General features: G+C 49.5%; 1 protein-coding gene across 1 annotated transcript in view; it reads left to right on the top strand.

The window, feature by feature from the left end:
• Positions 1-25197, top strand: part of LOC111078554 (Down syndrome cell adhesion molecule-like protein Dscam2) — a 61799-nt gene that overhangs the window by 29988 nt on the left and 6614 nt on the right. The window contains 13 exon segments of the mRNA XM_041593171.1: positions 2750-3362; positions 3364-3595; positions 3655-3816; positions 10385-10675; positions 19045-19164; positions 19233-20290; positions 20292-20460; positions 20530-20685; positions 20744-21427; positions 21484-21592; positions 21663-21839; positions 21906-22072; positions 24825-25037. Coding sequence (XP_041449105.1) covers positions 2750-3362; positions 3364-3595; positions 3655-3816; positions 10385-10675; positions 19045-19164; positions 19233-20290; positions 20292-20460; positions 20530-20685; positions 20744-21427; positions 21484-21592; positions 21663-21839; positions 21906-22072; positions 24825-25037 — 4151 coding nt within the window.

Below are 25197 nucleotides of genomic sequence, written 5' to 3' on the forward strand. Positions count from 1 at the left end.
GTTTTCCGCAGATTTTATTCCAGTTATCTTCCAATCTTTTAATATTCTACCATATTCCCAGAACCCATCGGCTCCAAGGCACCTTCTGTGGCCACTGGAGTGATGGTCTTCCAGCAGAGTATTCCTTTGGCCTCCACTTTTTCCATGCTATGTCAGGCGCAAGGGTTTCCAGTGCCCTTCTTTAGGTAAATCTCAGCTAATCTCAGCTAATACTTGCCTCAACATTCAGTCAGTTTTCATTATGCTAACCTCCAAGACTGAAATATAATGAAAACGTTTCTTTCAAGAACCCATTGGTTCCAAGGCACCTTCTGTGGCCACAGGTGTGCTGGGATTTCAGCAGAGTATTCCCTTAGCCTCCACCATTGCGATGCTCTGTCAGGCGCAAGGCTTTCCCGTACCCTTTTTTAGGTAAATCTGCGCTAGAATTCATACCCTGACCCAAAACATTCAGTCAGTTTTCAGTAAGGAGACATTCTAAGGCCAAAGCCCTAACATAAATGTTTCTTTCAAGATCCCGTGGGCTTCAAGGCTCCAAGTTTTCCCAGTGTGGCCTCAACGTTTACCATCCAGACGCCCCAGAATAGTGCCCTAGCCCTCACCTGCCAGGCCCAGTCCTATCCAGTACCCATTTTTAGGTAAACAAATCCCCCCCATCGAATGAAGGGTGCAACGCTGCTCAACTGGTTCTGTTTCTGCATAGGGAATAACAAATTAAATAGTTCTATATTTTAGCATCTAGCACCTTAATCGTAAAACGTATTTATTTTAGAGCCTGTTGGTGCCAAAGCTCCGACCTTTTCGAGCGACTCCAAGGGCAGCATCTTTGAGCGTTCGGTCAATGCCAGCTTTGCCCTGCTATGCCAGGCCCAAGCCTATCCCGTGCCCATCATTAGGCAAGTTTCAGGCGGCAGTATCATCTTTATTCGATTACCTTTGCAGAGCCCATTGGCGCTAGAGCTCCCACATTCTCCTCCGACTACAATTCCTTCTCCTATGCCCGAGCTGTGGGCCAGAGTTTTGCTTTGCTGTGCCAGGCGCAGGCCTATCCAGTGCCTCTCATGAGGTTAGCTTTAATATTCCATCATATACTCTTCAGGCAGTTTTTTCTTGGTATATTTGTGTATTTCATTTTTTAATTGTTGTTTTGCAGAGCCCATTGGGGCTAGAGCTCCCACGTTTTCCACTGACTCTAATGTATTCTCGTACACCCGTTCCGTGGGTCAGAGTTTTGCTTTGCTGTGCCAGGCTCAGGCCTATCCCGTGCCACTCATGAGGTAGACTTTTGTCCAGTTCCTAAACCCTTCTTCAGGCAGTTTTGTAGAAGACCCCAAGCCCCTTAAATGTATTCTTTGATTTGCAGAACCCGTTGGGGCCAAAGGCACCCACATTTGCCAGTGTCTCGAAAATATCCAGTCTACTCGGCTCCAGTACGAGTGATATTGTGCTGCTGTGCCAGGCACAGGCCTATCCAGTGCCCCTGATAAGGTAGAGCCACCGTCTCCTTTTGTTTTATTTTAGAGCCCGTCAGTGCCAAAGGTCCGACCTTTGCCAACGACATGAAGAGCTACACATTCGTGCGATATTTTGGCCAGAGTTTCGCATTGCTTTGCCAGGCCCAGGCCTATCCGGTGCCCCTGATAAGGTAGCCCTAACATAGCATAAGGAATTAGCCTCACCCTCCCCCACATATGAACCTTCGATTATTGTTCTTTTTGTAGAGCCCGTAGGCGCCAAGGCTCCCACATTCTCGGGCGAGTCCAAGAGCTTCACGTTTGTCAAAGACATCTCCACTAGCTTTGCCCTGCTCTGCCAGGCGCAGGCCTATCCCGTGCCCATCATCAGGTTAGTCCCCGACAACAATCAGGCAGTTTTCCACCACCCCCTTTTGCCTTTTAGGGAATGAGCGAATGAGTAGTAAAAACTTTGCAGAGCCCGTGGGCAGTGTGGCGCCCAAGATATCCGGTGGGCGGCTTCAGGAAATGACCAGAACAGATCGCACGGACTTGGCCATTTTGTGCCTGGGTCAGTCGTTTCCCACGCCATCATTTAGGTAATTTTCCACACACACCCAGACCCATCGACAGCAACATTCAGGCAGAATAGAGAAGAGATCTGATTGGATCCCCGTTCCATTGCAGAACCCATTGGGAGTGCAGCTCCCACGGTGTCGGGCGATCGTCTGCAGGAGCAGACCCAGAAGTTGGGCCACAGCTTCTCCATTCTGTGCCAGGGGCAAGCCTATCCCATGCCCGTATTTAGGTACATATTAGCCCCCGTCCCATAGAAGCATCCTTCAGGCAGTTGCTAGGTCGATTTTCGCCCTATTCGCAGTATTCCTTGATCCATTCCACTTTTCAGAACCCATTGGCCATGTGAAGCCACGCATAGCCGTCAAGAGCATTGAAATCAATGAGTTGCCATTGGGCGAGACCTTTGTGGGACATTGTCCTGGACAGGGCTATCCAGTGCCAGTCTATAGGTAGTTTGCCTCCCTTCTGCCCTTCTGTCTGTTAGTCTCTGGTTAGGTTCTGTCCCCCCGCGCAAACAGTGGTGCACAGAATGAGTAAGGTAAATGCCATGAAAAAGAAAGTCTAAGGTAAGTAAAGTCCAGTGCCATGCCGGAGACACGTAAGTAGCTCAAGGATCTCAGGAAGACTTTCTAGACTTTCTCACTCTGTGCCCCCCACTGTCATCCCCAACGTGACCCATGGAACCACTCGACTAACGCAGTTGTCTCTCGTTCCAGATGGTACAAATTCATCGAGGGCACCACCCGCAAACAGGCTGTGGTGCTGAATGATCGCGTGAAGCAGGTCTCGGGCACACTCATCATCAAGGATGCCGTCGTCGAGGATTCGGGCAAATATCTGTGCGTCGTCAACAACTCGGTGGGTGGCGAAAGCGTTGAGACTGTTCTCACTGTCACGGCCCCCCTCTCGGCGAAGATCGATCCACCTACACAGACCGTGGACTTTGGCAGACCGGCGGTGTTCACCTGCCAGTACACGGGCAATCCGATCAAGACCGTCAGCTGGATGAAGGATGGCAAGGCCATGGGACACAGCGAGCCGGTGCTGCGCATCGAGTCGGTCAAGAAGGAGGACAAGGGCATGTACCAGTGTTTTGTGCGCAACGATCAGGAGTCAGCCGAAGCCAGTGCCGAGCTGAAGCTGGGAGGACGCTTCGATCCGCCCGTCATCCGGCAGGCATTCCAGGAAGAGACCATGGAACCGGGACCCAGTGTGTTCCTCAAGTGTGTGGCCGGCGGCAATCCGACGCCCGAAATCTCCTGGGAGCTGGATGGCAAGAAGATCGCGAATAACGACCGCTACCAGGTTGGACAGTATGTGACCGTGAACGGGTGATGTTGTCTCCTATCTGAACATCACATCGGTGCATGCCAACGACGGGGGGCTCTACAAGTGCATTGCCAAGAGCAAGGTGGGCGAGGCCGAGCACTCGGCCAAGCTGAATGTCTACGGTCTGCCTTACATCCGCCAAATGGAGAAGAAAGCAATTGTCGCAGGCGAGACGCTGATTGTCACCTGTCCCGTTGCTGGCTACCCCATCGATTCGATTGTCTGGGAGCGTGGTAAGTAGACGATGATTCTCTCTACGAGCTCCACTCAATACTCGATTCATTCATTCCAGATAACCGCGCCCTGCCCATCAACCGCAAGCAAAAGGTCTTCCCCAATGGCACGCTGATCATTGAGAATGTGGAACGCAATTCGGACCAGGCTACCTACACGTGTGTGGCCAAGAATCAGGAGGGCTACTCGGCACGCGGCTCCCTGGAGGTGCAAGTCATGGGTAAGTCGAGCCTTTCATTTTGCAGCCCAGAAGCTCTCTGGGCGCAGTCACAGTCCATGGGCGGGTTAGGTTTTCCAGGCATCATAATCATATCAACAACGTTGGTCGCTTGTTCGTTCCACTCACGAATATCCACACTGGGCACTCCACTTAGTCCCACCGCAGATTGTGCCCTTTGATTTCGGGGAGGAGGCCATCAACATGAACGACATGGTCTCGGCCACCTGTACGGTGAACAAGGGGGACACACCCCTAGAGCTGCACTGGACAACGGCACCGGATCCGACGACTGGTGTGGGTCGGCTCATGTCCAACGATGGCATCCTGATAACGAAGACCACGCAGCGGATCAGCATGCTCAGCATTGAGTCGGTGCACGCCCGACATCGGGCCAATTACACCTGCGTGGCGAGGAATGCGGCAGGGGTTATTTACCACACGGCAGAGCTGCGTGTCAACGGTGATGATAGAGTCCTCCCTCCGCCCCACTCTAGAGTCGATTCATTCGTAGTTTGATTGATAGTTTTTGTGTTGTGTTGCCGTTTTGTAACCCGATCCACCACCACCTGCCTCCGATCCACCACCTGCATCCGATCTATCCAAAGTGCTGCCCCAGATTGTGCCCTTTGACTTTGGCGAGGAGAGTGTCAACGAGCTGGACATGGTATCCGCCTCCTGCACGGTGAACAAGGGCGATCTGCCCATCGATGTGGCCTGGACGAAGAACGGCGGTCGCGTCTACACCAACGATGGCATTGTGGTGACCAAAACCAGCACGCGCATGAGTGTCCTCAGCATTGAGTCGGTGCGCGCGCGGCATGCGGGCAACTACTCCTGCGTGGCCACAAATAATGCGGGAGATACCCGGCACTGGGCCATCCTGGCTGTCAACGGTTAAGATCCTCTCAATCTCTGCTTAGAGAGTTGCCTTTTCTTTTGCTTTAGCTTTGGTTTTATTTTTTTTGTCACTCCCTTCCACCGCCATCCCGCACCAGTGCTGCCCCAGATTGTGCCCTTTGACTTTGGCGAGGACAGCATCAACGAGCTGGACATGGTCTCCGCCTCCTGTACGGTCAACAAGGGCGATCTGCCCGTGGACATTTACTGGACGAAGAACGGCGGACGCGTCTACACCAACGATGGTCTGATTGTGACACGCAATAGCCAGCGCCTGAGTGTCCTGAGCGTCGAGTCCGTGCGCGCGCGGCATGCGGGGAACTACTCCTGTGTGGCCACCAATCATGCGGGTGCCATTACCCAATCCGCCCTGCTGGCGGTCAATGGTTAATCCCTCTGCCACTACGTTTAGTCCTTCGCTTAAGTTTTGTTTTGAATTCTTTTGCCCACCTGCCATCCCTGCCATCCCAGTCCTGCCCCAGATCATGCCCTTTGACTTTGGCGAGGACATCATCAACGAACTGGACATGGTCTCCGCCTATTGCACGGTCAACCGGGGCGATCTGCCACTCGATATTGCCTGGACGAAGAACGGCGGTCGCGTCTACACCAACGATGGTCTGATCGTCACCAGAAATAGTCAACGCATCAGCGTGCTGAGCATCGAGTCTGTGAGGGCGCGCCACGCGGGGAACTACTCCTGTGTGGCCACCAATAATGCGGGGGAGACACGCCAATCCTCCATGCTGGCAGTCAAAGGTTAATCGATTGATTCCCTTGAAGATTACCGCACTTTTCCGTTGATTTCTGTTCAGTTTTCCATCCCTACCATCCACTCCAATGCAGTTCCCCCCTCGATCGCACCCTTTTCGTTTGGCGATGATCCCGTCAACACGGGCGAGAATGCCGGTGTCCAGTGCATGGTGCAGAAGGGCGATGTGCCCATCACCATCAAGTGGACGCTCAACTCGCGTCCCATCATCAACGGCGAGGAGGGCATCACCATACTGAAACTGTCGCCCAAGACGAGCGTCCTCAACATAGCCGCCGTCGAGCAGTTCCATCGTGGGCTGTTCAAGTGCATCGCCGAGAATCTGGCGGGCTCTAGCTATACCACATCGGAGCTTAAAGTGAATGGTATATGGAGCAGGGCCATCCTCTAGCCAACGAACCTCTAGCTTTATTTTATTATTATTTATTTATTATTTATTTGATTATTTTTCAAACCCCACCAAATCCGTGTAGTGCCGCCCCATGTGCTACCCTTTAGCTTTGGCAGCGAGATCTTCAACATGGGCGATGTCCTGGGCATCAATTGTGTGGTCCTCAAGGGGGATTTGCCCTTGCAAATCCACTGGACCCTGAATGGGGAGCGCCTGGAGAGCGACAAGAATGGTTTCACAGTGATGCAGCTGAACAGTCGCACCAGTTATCTGGGTGTGGATGCCCTGGAGGCCAGGCATCGTGGCTCCTACAGCTGTGTGGCCGAGAACATGGCCGGGCGTGCGATCTTTGCCGCCGAACTGCAAGTAAATGGTTGGTGAAACTCCCCCATCTAGGGTTCTATCTGTAGAAGTTGCTTGCTACTGCCTTTTCCCACTAACACGAACTTGGTTTATTGGGCGTTCTCGAGCTTTGAAAATTGTGTGTGGTTTTTGCTGAAGAGGTTTTCCCCCATCGCAGTTGCACCACAGATCAGTCCTTTCTCCTTTGGCGACGAACCACTGAACCGCGGAGAGGTCGCCAGCGTGAACTGTGTGGTGCCCAAAGGCGATCTGCCGCTGGACATCTATTGGACGCTGAACTCCGCCTTGATAGTCAACGGCGAGCTTGGCTTCACCCATTGTGCGGCTGAACAAGCGGACGAGCTCCCTGAATGTGGACTCGCTCGAGGCCGCCCATCGGGGCAGCTACAAGTGCATTGCCAACAATTCGGCGGGCTATGCCGAGCATGTGTCCACTCTAGATGTGAACGGTTTGTCTTGTTTCCCGATCCCCCCCGTCATCTCTATGTACTCTACTTCTGTAGTCTTTTTTGCTTACTTTGAGTTGCTTTTAGCTTTCATTTTTTCCCCTCTTTAAGTTGCCCCACAAATCCAACCCTTCGACTTTGGGGTGGAGCCGGCCAATACTGGAGAAATGGCTGGCGGCTTTTGCATGGTCCCCAAGGGTGATCTGCCCATGGAGATACGCTGGACGCTCAATGCGGCGCCCATTATAACGGGGGAGCATGGTTTCTCCCTGTCGCGTCTGAATCCGCGCACCAGCTCCCTGAGCATCGATGCACTGGAGGCCCGGCATCGCGGCCTGTACAAGTGCATTGCCAGCAACAAGGCGGGCCTAGCTGAATACAGCGCCGAATTACATGTCAACGGTCATTACTTACATCTTTGCTGCATAGTTAATCCTTTATTTGGCCTGGTTTTTGTATATGTATTTTAATCCTTCCCCAACCCGTCGCTCCTTCAAGTGCCGCCTCAGGTGCTGCCCTTTAGTTTCGGCGAGGCCGCCGCCGATGTTGGGGACATTGCCAGCGCCAATTGTGTGGTGCCCAAGGGCGATCTGCCGCTCGAGATCCGTTGGTCCCTTAACTCGGCTCCGATTGTGAATGGCGAGAATGGTTTCACCCAACTGCGGCTGAACAAGCGCACAAGTCTGCTGAATATTGATTCGCTGAGTGCCTTCCATCGCGGCGTCTACAAGTGCACAGCCACGAATGAGGCGGGAACGAGTGAATATGTGGCTGAATTACAAGTGAATGGTTTGTCCCCCACACACCTTTCGATACAGTTTAAGAGCACGCTTTAAAGTTTAAACAGATAACACCAAGTAGAGCTCTCACTCGATCTGTTTGTTCTTGTTCTGTTGTGTTGCTGTTGTTGTTGTTTAGCGTTGGAGCACTGAGCACTTAAGCTGATCTGCAAGTACTATCCTCTTAAATGGGTGTATAGAGTTTCTGGAGATTGAAATGATTAAATACATTTTAGATGTTAAATGTGGTTTAAAGTCAGCTGAACTAAAAACTAGCATTAAATGAGGTTTATAGCCTGACTAAGCACCAACAGAGGTTTGGAACCTAACTAAGTGAGGCCTAGAACCTGTCTAAGTGAGGCTTAGAGCCTGACTAAGTGAGCTTTAGAACCTGAGACCTAGCCTGTACCTAAATAATTGGAATGAGTCTTTGTGTGATCTCCTTCTGCTGTGTGTGTTTAGTGCCCCCCCAAGTTATGCCCTTTGTGTTTGGGGACGAACCCTCCAACTACGGCGACAGCACGGCCGTACAATGTATGGTCTTCAAGGGCGACACACCGCTACAGCTGCACTGGACGCTGAACGGACAGCCGATCACCAATGAGATTGTGGGCATACGCATCATTAAAATGTCACCCAAATTGAGTTCCCTAAGCATCGACTCCATCAGTGGCAATCATCGTGGTTTGTTCAAGTGCATTGCCACAAATCCGGCAGGCACTGCCGAACAGACTGCAGAACTGGTGGTCAATGGTTAATGGATAAGCAAACACTTTTTGTATTTTGTGTCTTTTTGTATCTTATTATGTTACGTTTTCCCGTTCCCATTTCCCTACTTGCGTTCAAAGTGCCCCCACAAATCAGACCCTTTGACTTTGGCGACGAGGCATCCAACTCTGGCGAGACTATGGGCATACAGTGCACGGTGATCAAGGGCGATCTGCCCATCAATATAACGTGGGTGCTGAACAATCACACGCTCAACAGCGGCGACATGGATGTGGTGATTGGTCGCATGTCCAGCAAATCGAGTACCCTGAATATCGACTATATAGCGGCCGAGCATCGGGGGCTGTACACGTGCCTGGCCCGCAATCAGGCCGGCGAGAGCAGCTACAGTGCAGAGCTGAAAGTCAACGGTGACTTTCTCCATTATATCTAAATTAGTGCTAAGGTTTCAGTAGATCTCTTTTGTTTTGTTTTTTATTTCTGTACCTGTATCTGTGTCCCTTTTCCCGTCCTGCCATCACAGTCCTGCCCAGCATCCATCCGTTTAGCTTTGATGCCGAGGCCAATGAGGGCGACAGCGTTCAGTTGACCTGCCATGTGGCCAAGGGTGATCTGCCGCTGAAGATACGCTGGACCCACAACGGTCTGCCCCTCTTCTCGCATATGGGTGTGTTGGCCAGCAAGATCGGGGAGCGCATCAGCATGCTGACAGTGGAGTCTGTTAAGGCGGGAAATTCGGGCAACTACAGCTGTGTGGCCAGCAACAGTGCGGGCCATGTCAGCTACTCCACCGAGCTGCTAGTGAATGGTTTGATTATCCCCAAAATATGTGTATGCTTATGTGTATCTTACGTTAATTTTGCTATGTTGAAACCAAACCCCAACCCCAACCCCAACACACTCTACCCTCAGTTCTGCCCCAAATTGTGCCGTTTGCCTTTGAGGATGTTATCAACACGGGCGACTCCATCGATTTGTTCTGCCAAATCCAGAAGGGCGATCGCCCCATCAAGGTGAGCTGGAGCTTCGAGCGTAGCCCCAGCGACACCGGATACGACCAGCTGCAGCCGCAGATGCGCACCAATCGCATCAGCAGCAAGACGAGCATGCTCTCGATATCCAGCGCCAGTCCGGCACACACCGGCAGGTACACCTGCCTCGCCAGCAATGCGGCTGGCACCACCTCCTACGGCGTTGATCTCACAGTGAATGGTACTTAAATATCCGGTATCTAGGACTAGCTCTAAGGGTTATTGGTTGCGGGCGCGCGCTGGAATGAGAGCTAACCCTGAATAGAAAGTACGAGTATGCGTTGCTACTAATCCATATGATACTATGTATATCTTTGCCTAACTCATCTATCTAACTGGACCGTACTCATACACACCTGTTGCTTATTCCCCCTCATTAAAGTTGCCCCCAAGATAGCGCCCTTCGACTTTGGCGAGGAGCCACTCAACTACGGCGAACCCGCTTCCGTGCAGTGCACCATTTTGGGCGGTGATCTGCCCATCAATGTCACCTGGCTGCTGAACAATGCCACCATCGATAGCTACCACGATATATCGTTCTCGCGAATCGGCAAGCGGATCAATGTTCTGTCCATTGAGTCGGTGGCGGGGCATCATGCTGGCTTCTATTCGTGTCATGCCAAGAACAAGGCGGGTCTCACCGCCCATTCGGCGCGACTGATTGTGAATGGTTAGCCCGTAGAGACATAGACAGACCAGACTAGATCTAAGATTAGTTCGTACAAGCTATGATTTATTTTCATTTATTCTGATTTAAAATATCCTGTCCAACCCAGTCCTTCCCAAGATTAGTCCCTTCTCCTTCAGTGATGAGTCCATGAGCTATGGGGAGTTCGTGAATGTGCAGTGCACTATTTCGGGCGGTGATCTGCCGGTGAACATTACCTGGACCCTCAACGGTCAGCCCTTTGAGGATTATCTCGAAATCCTAACCACAAAACGTGGCAAGCGCATCAACGAGCTGACCATCGAGGCGGTGTCGGCCAAGCATGCTGGAAACTATTCCTGCATTGCCGAGAATCGAGCCGGTCGTGCCAACCACACGGCCGAGCTGAAAGTTAATGGTTAATATGCAAAAAAATATACTCGTATGTAGAATTTAATTTCATTTTTGATTTTTTCTTTTTACGTTCACCCTCTTGCCCTATCCTCCCCCCAAGTGGCACCCAAAATTGCACCATTCGATTTCGGGGATGAACCCTCGAACTTTGGGGAATCGGCCAGCGTTCAGTGTCTGGTCACCTCGGGTGACTTTCCGGTGAGCTTTGCCTGGTACTTCAACGGACGCGAGATCAGCAAGAATGTCTACGACGTGTCGATGGTGAAGCTGGGCAAGAAGATCAGCGCCCTCTCCATTGACTTTGTGCGCGATCAGCACGCGGGCAACTACACCTGTGTGGCCGTCAATCGGGCCACCTCGGCTAACTACACCGCTCAGCTGGTGGTGAATGGTACAACATACTACGCGTGGCATACCTAATCCTTTGTAGCATGCAGAATGGAATGAGAATTATTTTATTTTCGATATTTATTGAGTTTTCCCTGCCCCCCCACGCGTTCTGTTTTCCCGCCCAAGTTCCACCCAAGATAGCCCCCTTTGACTTTGGGGATCATGCCGTCAACTTTGAGGAGTCTGTCTCGGTGAACTGCCTCATCTACCTGGGGGATCTGCCCATGGATATTACTTGGCTGTTCAACGGCGCCCACGTGAGTGCGTTCACCGGTGTGTCCATTGTGAAGGGCGGCAAGAAGGCGAGCCTCCTCACCATCGACTCGGTGCATGGCGGACATGCTGGCAGCTACACCTGCACGGCACGCAACGATGCCGGCTCTGCGGAGTACACAGCAGAGTTGGTGGTCAACGGTACTTGGTGGGGAGGAGGGGGATCGGATATACGTTTTACGTATTATTAAGAGTGCTATTTCTTTCGTTATGATTTGCATCCCGTATTACATCCCACACAGCCCCGCCCAAAATAGCGCCCTTCGATTTTGGCCAGGCCCCGTCCAACTTCGAGGACTCTGTCTCGGTCAACTGTTTGGTTACCTCGGGCGACCTGCCCATCGACATCGAGTGGCTGCTGGGTGGAGAGCCCATTAACTTCTCCACCGGCATTGCAGTCCTGCGCGGGGGCAAGAGGACCAGTCTCCTCACCATAGACTCCGTGCACGCGGGCCATGCGGGCAACTACAGCTGCAAGGCCAGGAACAAGGCGGCCAGCAGTGAATACTCCGCTGCCCTCACTGTCAACGGTTATACACACACACACACACATCTCTCTCTCTTTCTCTATCTCTCTCTGTTTGTTTTGGTATGCTGTCTTTTGTTTATTGACTATCATTTATCCATCCTTGTGCCCCAAGCTCCACCCAAAATCACATCCTTCAGCTTTGGCGAAGAGCCAGCCAATGTGGAGGATTCCGTTTCAGTGACTTGCCTCATTTCCACCGGTGACCTGCCCATCGACATCGAGTGGCTGTTCAATGACTACGGCATCAGCTCCTACTCGGGCATTTCCGTTGTGAAGGGGGGCAAGCGCAACAGTGTGCTGAGCATAGACAGTGTCCAGGCTCGTCACGCGGGGATGTACAGCTGCAGGGCCAAGAATCACGCGGCTGCTGTCAATTATACAACGGAATTAATTGTTAATGGTATTTCTGTTTAAGGTTGAAGACTCATCATAGGCTTAAGACGTGTTTAGTTTCCTTTTGGTACTCTTTGATTTATATTTCTCCTTCTCCTTCATTTAAAGTCCCTCCAAAGATCACACCCTTCACCTTTGGTGAGGAACCCACAAATGTCGAGGATTCTGTTTCGGTCACCTGTCTCATCTCCAGCGGAGATTTACCCATTGATATTGAGTGGATGTTCAATGATTTTGGCATCAGTTCCTACTCCGGCATAACCGTAGTGAAGGGCGGAAAACGCAGCAGCGTTCTTGGTGTAGATAACATCCAAGCCCGTCACGCGGGAAAGTACAGTTGTCGGGCCAAAAATCATGCCGCTGCCGTCAATTATACAACTGAATTAATTGTTAATGGTATTTGCAAACCAAAGTGAACATTTGTCCTATTTTTAAGCGTTTTTTTTATGAGTTTTATTACTTGTTTAAATTAAATTTCCATCCTTCAAAGTCCCTCCAAAGATCACACCCTTTACTTTCGGTGAGGAACCCACCAACGTGGAGGACTCTGTTTCGGTCACCTGTCTCATCTCTAGCGGAGATTTACCCATCGATATTGAGTGGCTGTTCAATGATTTTGGCATCAGTTCCTTCTCCGGCATGACCGTCTATAGGGGCGGCAAGCGGACGAGTATGTTGACCATAGACAGTGTCCAGGCCCGTCACGCGGGCAAGTACAGCTGTCGGGCGAAGAATCACGCGGCGGCCGTGAACTTTACAACTGAATTTATTGTGAATGGTACATGGATTGGTTGGCCTATTAGCTTTAAATAGAGTAGAGTACTCGTAGTTTATGTTTCTGTTTTTCCTTTCCTCTGATAACACTCACCACCTCCCCCCGCGCACCACATCTGTACGCACCTCCAGCCCCACCCAAGCTGGCGCCATTCGACTTTGGTGAATCCCCTGCAAACTTTGAGGATTCTGTTTCCGTCAGCTGTCTTGTATCTTCCGGGGATCTGCCCATCGACATCGAATGGCTGTTCAACGGGCAGTCGATTAACTACGCCTCCGGCATTGCGGTCTTACGCGGTGGCAAGAGGACCAGTGTCCTGACCATCGACTCCGTGCACGCGGGCCATGCGGGCAACTACAGCTGCAAGGCCAAGAACAAGGCGGCCAGCAGTGAATACTCCGCTGCCCTGATCGTCAATGGTTAACAGATAGTCATAGAATATTTAAACACTAATTTGAATTATGATTTCGTGGCACAACAAGTTGAGTTGAGTAATTTAATCCTAACCCAGATTACCCTCTTAAGTTCCTCCAAAAATTACGCCCTTTGACTTTGGCGATGTTCCGGCTAATGTCGAGGACTCGGTTTCGGTCATGTGCCTCATCTCCAATGGGGATCTACCCATCGACATCGAGTGGCTGTTCAATGACTACGGCATCAGCTCCTACTCCGGCATTTCCGTGGTCAAGGGCGGCAAGCGGAACAGTATGCTCAATATAGACAGTGTCCAGGCCCGCCACGCGGGGATGTACAGCTGCAGGGCCAAGAATCACGCGGCGGCTGTGAATTATACAACTGAATTAATTGTTAATGGTATTCCATGGCCTTTTTTTTAATGATCAAAGAACCTTCCATAGGCTTAAGATGTTTGGTTATCATTTGTATTCTTGATTTGAAATTCCCTTCACTCCAAAGTTCCTCCGAAAATCACACCGTTCACCTTTGGTGAGGAACCCACAAATGTCGAGGATTCTGTTTCGGTCACTTGTCTCATCTCCAGCGGGGATCTGCCCATCGATATTGAGTGGTTCTTCAATGAGTACGGGATTAGCTCCTACTCGGGCATCAATGTGGTCAAGGGCGGCAAGCGGAACAGCATGCTGAGCATAGACAGTGTCCAGGCCCGTCACGCCGGCAAGTACAGCTGCAGGGCGAAGAATCATGCAGCGGCTGTGAATTATACAACTGAACTCATAGTGAATGGTACTACATATTCCGATGTGCCCTCCCCCCTGTAACATATGTGTATACATTTTTCAGTTTTTTTGTGTACAGTTTTTAGTTTTGAGCATATCCCAGCTAATTGTGGCCCCCAAACCCTCCTTCCGCTCTGTTTCAAGTTGCCCCCAAGATAGCGCACTTTGACTTTGGCGAGGTGGCTGCCAATTTCGAGGACTCGGTTTCGGTCAACTGTTTGGTCAGCTCCGGCGATCTGCCGCTCGACATTGAGTGGCTGTTCAACGAGTATCCCATTAACCACTACTCGGGCATATCCACATCCAAGATGGGCAAGCGTCTCAGTGTCCTGATGATCGATGCCGTGAATGCCCGGCATGTGGGCAACTACACCTGCAAGGCTCGCAATCTCTGGGCCTCGGCCGTCTACACGGCTCAGTTGATAGTGAATGGTGAATAGCGGAGAGCATCTGAATCTGAACATTTGTATAGCATTCGAGTGTTACTTATCGCCTTTTTTATTAGTTGTGGCCCCATTCCTCCCCTGTCCCTTACACATACTTATACACACACACACACGCAAGATGCATGTTCGCTTTAGCTTTTGTGTCTTGGCTTCAGTTCAGGGCTCATATACTCGTAAATGTAGAGGGGTAAATGTAACCCCTGGTAACCCTCTCCCAGTTGTACCTTCCATCTATCCGTACTATAATTGATGCTTTAATCCCTCAAGTTCCGCCCCACATCAGTCCCTTTGAGTTCGGGGATGAGCCAGCTAATTTCGGCGACTCGGTGACCGTTCAGTGCACCATTTCCAAGGGCGATCTGCCCGTGGATATCACCTGGCTGTTCAATGACTATGCCATCAATGATTACCATGGCGTGACCACATCGAAGATTGGCAAGAAGGTGAATGTCCTGACCATTGACTCGGTGAATGGCAACAATGCGGGCAACTATACGTGCCGGGCCCGGAACAAGGCCCACACGGTGGAGTACACATCGGCGCTGGTGGTCAATGGTGGGCGGCTCCATTAACTCCTCCTTTCAGCTATAAAGTAGATTGATTATTATTTTCGGTTGCTTTTTCTGTTCGTTTCCTGTTCTCATTGAGTACAAGTTTCTCGTTTTTGTTTATCCATCAAAAGTCTTGCCCCAAATCACGCCCTTTGCCACTGGCTCACAGGCCACCCATCTGGGCCAGTACATAACCTATCAGTGCACCCTCACGGAGGGCGATCTGCCCCTCAACATACGCTGGACATTCAACAATCAGCCGCTCTTCAACGACGACGATCAGGACATACTCATTGCCAAAATGGGGCGACGCAGCAGCGTCCTCACCATCGAGAGTGTGGCGGCACGACATGCGGGCAACTACAGCTGCCACGGCGAGAATGCCGCCGGCAGGGCCACCTACAGCACCCAGCTGAGAGTGATAGGTGGAGCACCGGACATAGACCTGTAGCCAGCCCCCCGTAGCGCCTTCGCTTTACGATTTTACGATTATAATTTTTGCACCTTATTTTTTTATTGGTAATTTCCCAACCATCATCAACACAACACCACAAAAACTATCCAGTTTTGCCGCGCATCATACCCTTCGCCTTCGAGGAGGGCCCCGCCCAGGTGGGGCAGTATCTGACGCTGCACTGCTCCGTGCCTGGTGGGGATCTGCCCATGCAAATCGATTGGACGCTGGATGGCCAGACCATGCCCGAGGATCTGGGCATCAGCACGGCCCGTGTGGGCCGTCGGGGCAGCGTGCTCACCATAGAAGCCGTTGAGGCATCGCATGCGGGAAACTTCACCTGCCACGCACGCAATTCGGCTGGCCACCAGCAGTACACAGCGCCACTGAATGTCTATGGTTAGCGCCTGAATCCGTCCGGGTCCCCCCACTCCGGGTCGCTTGAGTAGTTCGTTGTGGCTGCCTCTACTAACCAGAAGCAAACGTCTGATGCATCATCCTCTCTATCTCTATCTCTGTTGCAGTCCTACTTCTGCCTCTGTCCTACATCTGTCACTCTGTCTGTAGAAAATTAAGCTAGAGATACTCACACACACACACACACACACACAATACTCGTAGCTTGCATGACTGAGAACTAAGAGAGCACTGATCCTGATCCTGATCTGAACTGAACTGTAGAAGCATCCGCCCCGTGGGACCTCTAGATATCGGAATAGTTTCGTTGAGGCTCTTCACTCGTTAGCCTTTATTCGCTAGGGTTCCCCTCCACATAATTTCTGTATGTTTTATGTTTATATATAATTTTTCATCATTTTTATTTGGACATCCATCAAGTGCTGCCCAAGCTGGCGCCGCTGCCCGTCAACTCGCCCCTCTATGTCGGCGACTACTACCAACTGTCCTGTGCGGTGGTGAGCGGGGATGCGCCCTTCAATATCACCTGGGACTACAATGGCCAGCCGGCCGGAGATCTGCCCGGTGTCAGCATCATGATGCACAGCCGGCGCAGCAGCTCGCTGAATATCGAGAGCGTCCAGGGCGGCCATGCGGGTGTCTACACCTGCCGGGGCGCCAATCGGGCGGGAGAGACGACGGCCGAGAGTCATCTCAGTGTGAAGGGTTTGTTCCATGCTCCATGTACACAACTGGTAGTGGTAGACTCCTAGAATAGGTCAAAGTCTGCATCTGTAAATCTCTTTCTCCGTCTCAGTCTCTGTCTTTGTCCCTGCCTTTGTCTGGTGTTGGTATTGCATTAGCACGAATTTGTATTATATATATAACACGCGATAAAGACTACATGGCTGCCTCCACTCACCCATTGCACGGCTTTTCGTTTCACCTGCTTAGAGCTGCCCCAAATCGAGCAATTTAATTTCAATGCCAACGGAGTCAATGGCGGTCAAGCGGTGCGTGTCATGTGCATGGTCACCTCTGGGGATCTGCCCATCGACATCTACTGGCTGAAGGACAGCCAGCCGCTGCTGCGCTCCATCTACCACAAGATCGACGAGTACACCCTGATACTGTCGCTGCGCCAGACCACCATCAGCGACTCCGGCAACTACACGTGTGTGGCCAGCAATGCGGCAGGCAATGCCAGTCGCTCATCCAGCCTGAAAGTGAAGGGTACTACGATGTACATATCTCTCTGAACTATGTTAGATAGTTCAGGTGTAAATTGTCTGTTATTATCATTTGTATAAAGTTTTTTTACATCCAGTCCCGAACAGAATCGACCAAAAGACTCGACAGAACTACAGAAAATGCAACAATTTGTAAATTAAATGAGCAATTATGTATAATAGATTAATGTATATAGAACATTGCGTATTAGTGGGGGATTTTGCTGCTAAATTTAACTGTGGAATACGCTCAGAAGTCACCAAGAAAACTGCCTAAAAATATAATTAAAATCCATTGGAACTCTCATTAGAGGATTTAAAATTCAGTATGGATACCAATACCAATAGCATTCCTTTCCGATTTGCTCTTCCCCCTCCAAAAAAGAATCGCCCGTGCTCGCTCCCCTACTGCTCTCTGCGTCCGTTTGCGATGTGGGCGACTATGTGCAGCTGACGTGCATTGCCAGTCGCGGTGCCACGCCCATACTGTTCGAGTGGTGGCTAAACGGCCGACAGGTGCACGACCACGAGGGCCGCGACGATGTCTCGGCGGTGCAACAGGCGACGGTGGGCGAGCATACGAGCCTGCTGCTGATCCACAGGGTGCAGGCGAGCCATGGGGGCAACTACAGTTGCAGGGCCAGCAATCAGGTGGGCGTGGCAGAGCGCCTGGCCAGACTAACTGTAAATGGTAAATGGAATGGGGAATCAAATCAGTTTTTTTTCTCTCTCTCCCTCTCTCTCTCTCTCTCTAATTTTGTCTCTCTTTTGTCAGCGTCTCTTAGCAAGTTTATCCTTGACTTCTTTTTGACTCTTTTTCGCTCTCTAGGCCAAGGACTGTAGAACAGTTCGATTGGGGTCTAAATATATACCTACTCGTTCAGATGTACATATATACGTGATGTTTGAACTATAATTATGATCCACACTGTATATATGCAATGTATGGCACACGCTTTATACTCGAACAAGTAAACCTTTGAACTCGAGAGTCTAGTTATTCTTCGATCGTTATAAAGATACTTACACACATACATATGTATGTATATGCATATGTATGGTTAAATCAGCTCAGATCTGACTGCACCACACATGCTAAAGCACACACACGCACACGCACACCCACAGATCACTCTACTCAAGAAAAAACCAATCCACAAAGAGAACCAATCAATCACAGCCTGACAATTTTGCTTAATTACACACACACATATTTATGAGGATATTTTGGTCATGCTCCAACACCGAATAAACCAACCAATCAACAAACCAACCAACAGCAACAACAGCAAGATCTTTACCATATTAATCCGCTTCTCAATGTCTACCTAACGATAACTACTCTACTTAATCGTAACCGACTCGTGGCACTCAGCCTGCAGCCGCCATTGCGGCTGAGTCCTGTGCGCTTCCATAAACGTAACATTTCGTCCCCGATCAGTCCACTCCAGACCCGAGAAAGAAACCCACGAATCCCCCTCATTCCCACCCATCCCACATTAATTAACTTTCAGTTTGTTTTGCTAATCATTTACTTAGTCACTAAGCCACACAAAACGAAGTCTGTTCGCAAAGCAATATACATACATATAAGCAAAGTATAAGAGAACAAGCCCGAACCAGACTTCGTTTTGCACCAATTGCATGACACTTTAACCCTTAGTTTGATTCTAACTTTCAGTTCCATTAAAGCCCAACTTTCTGTTGTCCTGTTAACATTTTGGTTATTTCATTGTGCTTATAATGTATTTGGTTGTAGTTAGAACTTCTTCATTTATTTTTAATCCTAAAGTTAAGATAAAGTGCGGAAATAATTTTGTATGCAAAGAAAAAACTTTAAAAAAGATTTGCAAGAATATTTTCGCACTGTAAAAGCAAATTGAAATGATATTCAAATAGTACTGTTCATTATATCTAAAAGTTCTTCAACTTTGAAGATCGATTTCGTAATTCCAAAAGTACATTTTGATTTGCTTGAACCAAAAGTCCGTCCATCCGTTTATCCAGAAGGATATAAACCAAACCGCATGCTTTTTGCTATATTATACAGAGAAACCGCAACAGCCTTACTAACATATTGTCTTTCCACAACACCCAACACACACACCACCACCACCACCATGTGCAGTGCCACCAAGATGGATTCTTGAGCCCACCGACAAGGCCTTCGCCCAGGGATCTGATGCCAAGGTTGAGTGCAAAGCCGATGGATTCCCCAAGCCCCAGGTGACCTGGAAGAAAGCAGTTGGTACGTAGCAAATCAAGCAAACCCTGGCAGCAGCAGCAGCAATCTGATGGGATGAATCTTTCTTTCAGGCGACACACCCGGCGAGTACAAAGATCTGAAGAAGAGCGACAACATTCGCGTGGAGGAGGGAACCCTGCACGTGGACAACATCCAGAAGACCAACGAGGGCTACTATCTGTGCGAGGCCATCAACGGCATCGGCTCGGGACTCTCCGCCGTGATCATGATCAGCGTCCAGGCCCCGCCAGAGTTCACGGAGAAGCTGCGCAACCAGACCGCCCGACGAGGCGAACCCGCGGTGCTGCAGTGCGAGGCCAAGGGCGAGAAGCCGATTGGTATTTTGTGGAACATGAACAACATGCGACTAGACCCCAAGAACGACAACCGGTATACGATCCGTGAGGAGATCCTCTCCACCGGCGTCATGTCCAGCCTCTCTATCAAGCGCACCGAACGCTCCGACTCTGCTCTGTTCACCTGTGTGGCCACCAATGCCTTTGGCTCCGACGATGCCAGCATCAATATGATTGTCCAGGAGGTGCCCGAGATGCCCTACGCCCTGAAGGTGCTCGACAAGTCCGGCAGATCCGTGCAGCTGAGCTGGGCCCAGCCCTACGACGGCAACTCTCCGCTCAATCGCTACATTATCGAGTTTAAGCGCTCCCGCGCCTCCTGGAGCGAGATCGATCGCGTCATGGTACCCGGCCACACCACCGAAGCCCAGGTGCAGAAACTCAGCCCCGCCACCACCTACAACATTCGCATTGTGGCCGAGAACGTGATTGGCACCTCGCAGTCATCGGAAGCCGTAACCATCATCACCGCCGAGGAGGCGCCGTCCGGCAAGCCGCAGAACATCAAAGTGGAGCCCGTGAACCAGACCACAATGCGCGTCACCTGGAAGCCCCCAACACGCACCGAATGGAACGGCGAGATCCTGGGCTACTATGTCGGCTACAAGCTATCCAACACCAACTCCTCGTATGTGTTCGAGACGATCAACTTCATTACCGAGGAGGGCAAGGAGCACAACCTGGAGCTGCAGAATCTGCGCGTCTACACCCAGTACTCGGTGGTCATTCAGGCATTCAACAAGATCGGAGCAGGACCTTTGAGCGAAGAGGAGAAAGCAGTTCACCGCCGAAGGCACACCCAGCCAGCCGCCCAGCGATACGTCCTGCACCACCCTCACCTCCCAGACCATACGCGTCAGCTGGGTGAGTCCCCCACTGGAGTCGGCCAACGGTGTGATCAAGACCTACAAGGTTGTGTATGCCCCCAGCGATGAGTGGTATGGTAAGTGGCAATCAGAATCAGTTCGCCAGGGGAATGTGCCTCCAATTATAGCCCAACTCCAATTCACAGACGAGACCAAGCGACACTACAAGAAGACCGCCTCCTCCGACACCGTGCTGCATGGCCTGAAGAAGTACACCAATTACACGATGCAAGTGCTGGCCACCACTGCCGGAGGCGATGGCGTGCGCAGCACTCCCATTCACTGCCAGACCGAACCAGATGGTGAGTAATCTAGGGGATAACTCTGCCATTTTCTAATTCTATTATTTGCCTGCTGCAGTTCCCGAAGCACCCACCGATGTGAAAGCTCTGGTCATGGGCAATGCTGCCATTCTCGTGTCGTGGCGTCAACCGGCGCAGCCCAACGGCATCATCACCCAGTACACCGTCTACTCGAAGGCTGAGGGCGCCGAGACAGAGACAAAGACCCAGAAGGTGCCCCACTACCAAATGAGCTTCGAGGCCAGCGAACTGGAGAAGAACAAACCGTACGAGTTCTGGGTCACAGCCAGCACCACCATCGGCGAGGGGCAGCAGTCGAAGAGCATTGTGGCCATGCCCAGCGACCAGGTGCCCGCCAAGATTGCCTCCTTCGATGACACGTTCACTGCCACCTTCAAGGAAGATGCCAAAATGCCGTGCCTGGCCGTCGGAGCACCACAGCCCGAGATTACCTGGAAGATCAAGGGCGTCGACTTCAGTGCCAACGATCGGATGCGCCTCCTGCCCGACGGCTCGCTGCTGATTAAGTCGGTGAACCGCCAGGATGCCGGAGACTACTCGTGTCATGCCGAAAACTCCATTGCCAAGGACTCGATCACCCACAAACTGATTGTTCTGGCCCCACCCCAGTCGCCCCATGTCACCCTCTCGGCCACCACCACCGATGCCCTGACAGTCAAGCTGAAGCCCCATGAGGGAGACACAGCTCCGCTGCATGGCTACACACTGCACTACAAGCCAGGTGGGTGTACCTTTTCCCATTTAATGATGTAAATCTGGATAAATCTGTTATTTCAGAATTCGGCGAATGGGAAACTGCTGAGGTGTCTGTGGACTCGCAGAAGCACAACATTGAGAGTCTGCTCTGCGGATCCCGCTACCAGGTCTATGCCACAGGATTCAACAAGTGAGTGGCATCCATAACCATACCCATTTCCTGCACTTCCAATCTAATGATCTCCTCCTCCTGTGTTCAGCATTGGCGCCGGCGAGGCTTCCGACATTCTGAACACCCGCACCAAGGGCCAGAAGCCCAAGCTGCCAGAGAAGCCACGCTTCATTGAGGTCTCATCCAACTCCGTTTCGCTGCACTTCAAGGCCTGGAAAGATGGCGGCTGCCCCATGTCCCACTTCGTGGTTGAGAGCAAGAAACGGTACAATCAATCCCCCTGATACATCTCCCAAACATTTGCTAACCTTTGCCGCCTGCATCTCCACAGCGATCAAATCGAATGGAACCAGATCTCGAACAACGTGAAGCCCGACAACAACTATGTGGTGCTCGATCTGGAGCCTGCCACCTGGTACAATCTTCGCATCACTGCCCACAACTCGGCCGGATTCACCGTCGCCGAATACGACTTTGCCACTCTGACCGTGACCGGAGGTATTTATGATCTGTTTTCCAATTCGTATCCCAATTCCAAAACGATTCCCGCATTGCTTTTGTACATAGAGTACTCTACGTAGACAGTGGGGGGGCCATGGTCCAAAAAATGCCACTCCTTGCGGCAGCCCCTTGCCAGAGCCTGGGCGGGCGGTCTGCCGCGTGGAGAGGCATGCGGATCCGGGTCCCCAACAGCACTGTCCATATACAAATAACAAGATGAGAACAAGCACCCCAGCCATAAAATGTTGTACACACACACACACATAATATATTTCCTGAGTTTCCTGATTTTGCCTTATACCTAAAAAAAACCTTAAAAAAAAAAAAATTATGGGCAAATTTTTCATTTAAGTTTCAATGTGAACAAATTGCACAGTAAATTAATTTTGATTTTCTGTTTGTGAGCACCAAGCTTGTGAAAATAGTTCCTTCAATTTGTTTATATTTTGTAATGTTTATTATTTCGTTGCGAAATGCCAGAACTCTGAACGCAGCTCCACCCAAATAATTAGTGTAAAAAACTAATAATTTTCCTTACGTAAATGCAATTTGTTTCTTTCCATTTGTTTTTATCCATAGCGAAGAGATGCATATTTCATATGTATGTATATAACTGAATAGTTACCCAACTCACCATCCAGCAAAGTTTTTATTTGTTATTATTTCAATAGATCCATTTGTAGTTCTAGAGATCACCGTATGAATATATCTATGTTTTTTATTGTTTTAATTGATTATCCTATTTTTTTTACTGCATTTCTGTGCCCAGTTTGTGAAAGAGATTCTGTACAAATACTACACACACTTCAGAAAAGGAACTAGTCTGCGATAGTTGCAGCGCTTACTGCCTGATATACATCGTACATATATGTATGTATAGATGTGTACAATAAATGTTGTCGTACCCCGCGATCCATTCCCCCCACCCAGTTCACTGATTGTACAAACTCCAATCTTCCCAGCTAACAAAAAAAATAACAAAAAAATCTTCTTCAAGCTCCATTATATAGCAGGGTGCTCAGGCCGGAGAATCTTCTATTTTTGAAATTCCATCTTCAAGAATATTTCTTTTCCTTGAAATTCTCATCCACAACTGGTCACAGATTCCATTCATTCCACCCACTAACAGATAAAGCTATAATTTTAGCATTTTATTTTCGATTTTTATTTGATTTTAAAATTAGCAAAATGCTCATTTAAAAAACAAAATATGTGAAACACAGGAAAAAAGAATGAAACTAAAATCAAACTCAAAACTGGGAATCGAGCAGAGCCACTACCACAATAAAAAAAAAAACAAACAAAAATATATTATACACAACAACCAAAGATTTGTCATCCAAACTATATCAGAGAGTTCAGTGTGCAGTCCATTCAGACCCGATCCGACAGGAGAGCCGAGCCCGAGAGTTGATTTCCTTATGCATATCTATCTTATACATTCATTACAGTTACATGGATACATTTTGTTTTGGGTTTTTGTGATTCATTACGATTCCTTACGATTCATTTCAGTTATGTCAAGTTATAGTTGAGTTGTTCCGCCTAAGTTAGTTGGTTTATTTCAAGAAGAACATAATAACTCTCTCGTTATTGTTGCCTCGAATGTTGTTCAATGCGTTTTGGTCCAGTTAGCATTTTTACCATACATACATACTCGTACGTACAACATCATTAATTACAATTAGCTTTAAGCGGTTAAAAAAAAAAAAAAACAAATTGCATTTAATCGTATTTAAAATAAAGTGTTTTTTATACAATTTATCGTTACAATTACAATTTAAACTTATTCAATAGTTCAATTAAACTATAGTTTTCAGATCGAAAGTTACTCAAGTTCTGCGCATTGTAAAATAACCAACGAAAAAAAAAACAAACAAACCAAAAAACCAATTAATTTAATCACATTTCACTCTCTATCTCTCTCTCTCACTCACTCTCTCTATCTGAAACATATCGATATCGACTTGCTATCGATTCCTGTATTCGATTCTTTCATCAACGATAGCTGTGTCTGTATTTGTATATGCATTATGTATGTGTGTCTGGGTACAAAAGTCAATGTGCAATATGTGCCACAGGATGAAGAAGAGGCAGGCGAAGGGCCACAGAAGAATGGCATTGCTCGTACGAGTGTACGAGTACATAACTACATATACTCGTACATATATGTATGTAACTGTCTTTGTCACTCTCTCCAACTCTGTCGTCTCTCTCTGTCTCTCTCTCTCCCTCTGTCTCTCCCCGTCTCTTTCCTTATGTGTATATCCATGCCACCCACTGACCTGTCCAAAAACACTCTTTGGTTGTTGTTGTTGTTATTGTTGTTGCAGGCACTATCGCACCCTCGCGCGATTTACCCGAATTAAGCGCCGAGGACACGATCCGCATTATCCTATCGAACCTCAATTTAGTTGTGCCCGTCGTGGCGGCTCTGCTCGTCATAATAATAGCGATAATTGTTATTTGTATACTGCGTAGCAAGGGCAATCACCACAAAGGTATCTATAAGTATATCCAACTAATTAAGAATTTCGTTTTCTCTTTTCGGTTTCTCTTTCTCTATCTCTCTGAAACACACACACACACCATTAAATCTACACCCACAACACACGACCAAAAACACTTGCGCTTTTGCCTTGAAATATTTGCATGATTTATTGTCGCTGGTCTGCATGACATTCCATTCCATTCAAATGCGAATGCGTATCTCAACTGGTTTGTATATCGATCAATTGACACTTGAAAGGCACCATGGCCCCACTGGACGATGGCCTGGGCCATGGCAATGTCCACACCCGCATCCGCCTGCCCGCCTGGATGCCTGAGTGGCTGGACCTCAACTTTATGGTGCCGCTGATAGCCACCGTAGTGGTGGTTGCGGTCGGCATTTGTGTGGTGTGCGTGGCCCTGTCCCGACGACGAGCGGACGATCTGCGCGGCGGCCAGAAGGATGTCTATTGTAGGTTACCGCCTGTTCTTGGGCTGTTTCAGGGGCGCAATGTGTTGTTATCCACCATAATCTATCGATTTGCATTTTATATATTTTTAGTTTAGCTCGATATTTTATTTCTGTTTTTTTTTTGTGTGTTGGCTAATACCAGCTAGCCAATAAGACGATG

The sequence above is a fragment of the Drosophila obscura genome, unplaced genomic scaffold, assembly GCF_018151105.1.
Source record: "Drosophila obscura isolate BZ-5 IFL unplaced genomic scaffold, ASM1815110v1 contig_186, whole genome shotgun sequence".
NCBI lineage: Eukaryota > Metazoa > Arthropoda > Insecta > Diptera > Drosophilidae > Drosophila > Drosophila obscura.